General features: G+C 56.6%; 1 protein-coding gene across 1 annotated transcript in view; it reads right to left on the minus strand.

Annotated features, from left to right (window-relative positions):
- Window positions 1-1,207: 1,207 nt before the first annotated feature.
- HOXB13 (homeobox B13) overlaps window positions 1,208-2,731 on the minus strand; it is a 3,551-nt gene continuing 2,027 nt past the window's right edge. Inside the window, 5 exon segments of the mRNA XM_006109608.1 lie at window positions 1,208-1,467; window positions 2,412-2,502; window positions 2,504-2,551; window positions 2,553-2,696; window positions 2,698-2,718. Coding sequence (XP_006109670.1) covers window positions 1,208-1,467; window positions 2,412-2,502; window positions 2,504-2,551; window positions 2,553-2,696; window positions 2,698-2,718 — 564 coding nt within the window.

A 2,731-nucleotide genomic window follows, 5' to 3' on the forward strand; every position in this document is an offset into this window, starting at 1 on the left:
AAGCAGAGTTGGCACCAACCCACCCGGGGGTCATCCACCCACCTGGGGGACAGGAAACATGGACTGAAAAGTGAAAAGAAAAGGAAGTCTGTGCCCACTGTCGCCAAGGCCACGTGGTGTCCTCACCATGAGCCTGGATCTTTGGGCTTCTGTCACCTTGCCACCCTCAGTTCTTGCACCCACAAAAGGGCCTAGTGCATCTCCCAGCTGACGGGCCCCCTAGCTTCTCTGGGTGTCATGAGGCAAGCAGAGGAGAAAGGGTGGGAAATGGGGCCACTTTCTGGGGTGTTCTCTCCTGCCCAGCTCTACTAGCATGCTGGGGACATACTTGCCAGTGGGGTAGGATTCTACTCGTTGTGCCTGGAAGGGGCCGCATTAGAAGACCATACACATCTGTTTCACGCGGCTCCCAAATGTCCAATGAACCATGACCTGCTTAGGTCAGAACCAATAGGAACCTTAGGGGAAGACTAGGAAAGTTTGGGGGCAGAAGTGAGAAGTGGTGAATTATCCAGGCACTTGCCCAAACTCCATTTCTCTGGAAGAAGAAGATAGACCAGGGGGGTGCAGCCTGCTGGCTTCATTTTTCACACAAGGACCAGTAAGAACAACCCATGGGGTGGGCAGGGAGGGAGAGAGAGGCTCCCTCCAGCATTGTCCATCCTGCTGTCATCTTAGAAAAACGATAAATGGCAATGTAGCCACGGGGGTAACCCTGCCTTATCTCCTCTCCCCCCTGCCGGCCCTGGGATGAGGGATGGGCTTTGGAAATGGAAGGGGATCCACAGGAAGCTTCCCGGTCACCATCTCCTTCCAAGTTTATTCATGATCAGTTCATTCCATGAAAGCGGTTTCTGTAATGCTCCGCAGAGCTCTAGTAGAAAGTATGAGACTAGTTATCGTGGCAACTAGTACTGGTTATGGTGAGTATCGCCACTGCCAGGGGGAATGCTAATGACTGGGACAGGCCCTTTGGGTCGTGTCACGCTGGCAGAGTAGGCTTTCACTTGGGCCTCAGCGGCGCACTGGGACATATGGGGTACTCAGGTTGTCCCTGGGAAACAGCACAGGAGCCATGGCCTGAAAAAAGTGTCACCTCTGGGGACCCCTCAACAGAATCCTGGGTCCCAGCCAGTCCTTGGCAGGTTCCTGGTCTCCCCAGATACCGCCCACCATCCCCCACCACCTCCCCAGCCAGGGAGCACCCTCACACAGTAGCAGTAGCGTTGGTCTTGACCTTGGCAAGGACCTTCTTCTCCTTGACCCTGCGATTCTGAAACCATATGGTGATCTGGCGCTCTGAGAGGCTGGTGGCCACCGAGATCTTGCGCCTCTTGTCCTTGGTGATGAACTTGTTAGCTGAATACTCTCGCTCCAGCTCCCGCAACTGCCCCTTGCTGTAGGGAATGCGCTTCTTGCGGCCTCGGTGGAAGGTGCAGCCTTCCAGAGGGTGCTGAGTGCTTGAGTCTGCCAGATGGGAGTGGGAGAGAGAGAAAGACACATTCAGATCCCCACCTACACACAGAACCAGGCCCCAGAAACTAAGGCACCCTGCAGGCCACCCTACAGTCTTGTGTGCACTTCCACTCCCCCAAAGCACCCAGGGACACCTGGGCTTCTGGCTGGTTCTCTGATCACCTCAGCCTTGGAGAGAGCAGGCTCCTATAAGCCACCCTCACCCATCCCTGCCCTCACACCAGCAAGTCGGCAAATACACCCATTACATACAGTCAGACCTTTGCCCACAGTCACATACATCCACCCTCGCGCATTTGAGACTCTTGGCCACTCTTACAGATTCTACAGGCAAATTCTGTACAGAAGGAAACACATTTCTGCTCCCACTCCCAACACAACACACACACACACACACACACACACACACACACACACACACCAATGCACATACCTACGTTACGACTGAGGGAAATCTGAGTTTTCCTTTGGAAACTGAAAAACTCATCAAAGAGAAAGTGAGGGGTTGTGTTCTTTACAGAATTTCCAATAACTGTTCCCACCCCTTCCCACCCCCACACTCACTGAATTGAGAGTTATTTAGCCTTTTTGTGGAATTACACTGGGATCTGCTGGGTAGGAACACCCTAAGCCCCATCCAACTACTGGGATATACTGAAAGGCTGTGGCAAGGCCTCTGGGGTTCTGTGAAGGGGCCTGTTGGCCTCTGGCTGCAGATGGTCCCCAGCTCCGGCCCCTCACACTGACCTGGGGGGACCTCCACCCAGGCTCTCGGACTACCTGGATCCTCCTTCAGAGTCCTAATAGCCCAAGAGGATCACCAAACTCCTCCTCCCCAGCCCCAGGTCTCCCTCCTCTTCCTCCCAGGCAAGTGCCAGGGGGTCTGCAACCCCAGGCTTGGCGCCGAGGGGACCCAGAGGAGGGAGTGAGGTTACCTGCAAACGCCGTCTTCCAGAAGGACCCCGGGGGGTTCTGTTCTCCCTGGCAACACATCTGGCTGTTCCAGCCTCCGGGGAGGGCCCAGGGGCTGGTAACTGTCCACGGGCAGCAGGGCGTCGTGGCGCGGCTCCCCCGGGGGCGCCCAGCGTCTGCACCACGGACACATCGAAGGTAACTTGGCCATAGGCTTGGTAGGGCGCCCGGGTACCCCCGGGTTAGAAAGGCGAACTTCGGCGTGGCCGGCTGGGGTAGTCCTCGCCGGCCGCGGGAGGCTCCGCCGGTGTAGGCGGCCAGCGTGGCCGCCTTGGGCGCAGGG

The sequence above is a fragment of the Myotis lucifugus genome, unplaced genomic scaffold, assembly GCF_000147115.1.
Source record: "Myotis lucifugus unplaced genomic scaffold, Myoluc2.0 scaffold_254, whole genome shotgun sequence".
Lineage (NCBI taxonomy): Eukaryota > Metazoa > Chordata > Mammalia > Chiroptera > Vespertilionidae > Myotis > Myotis lucifugus.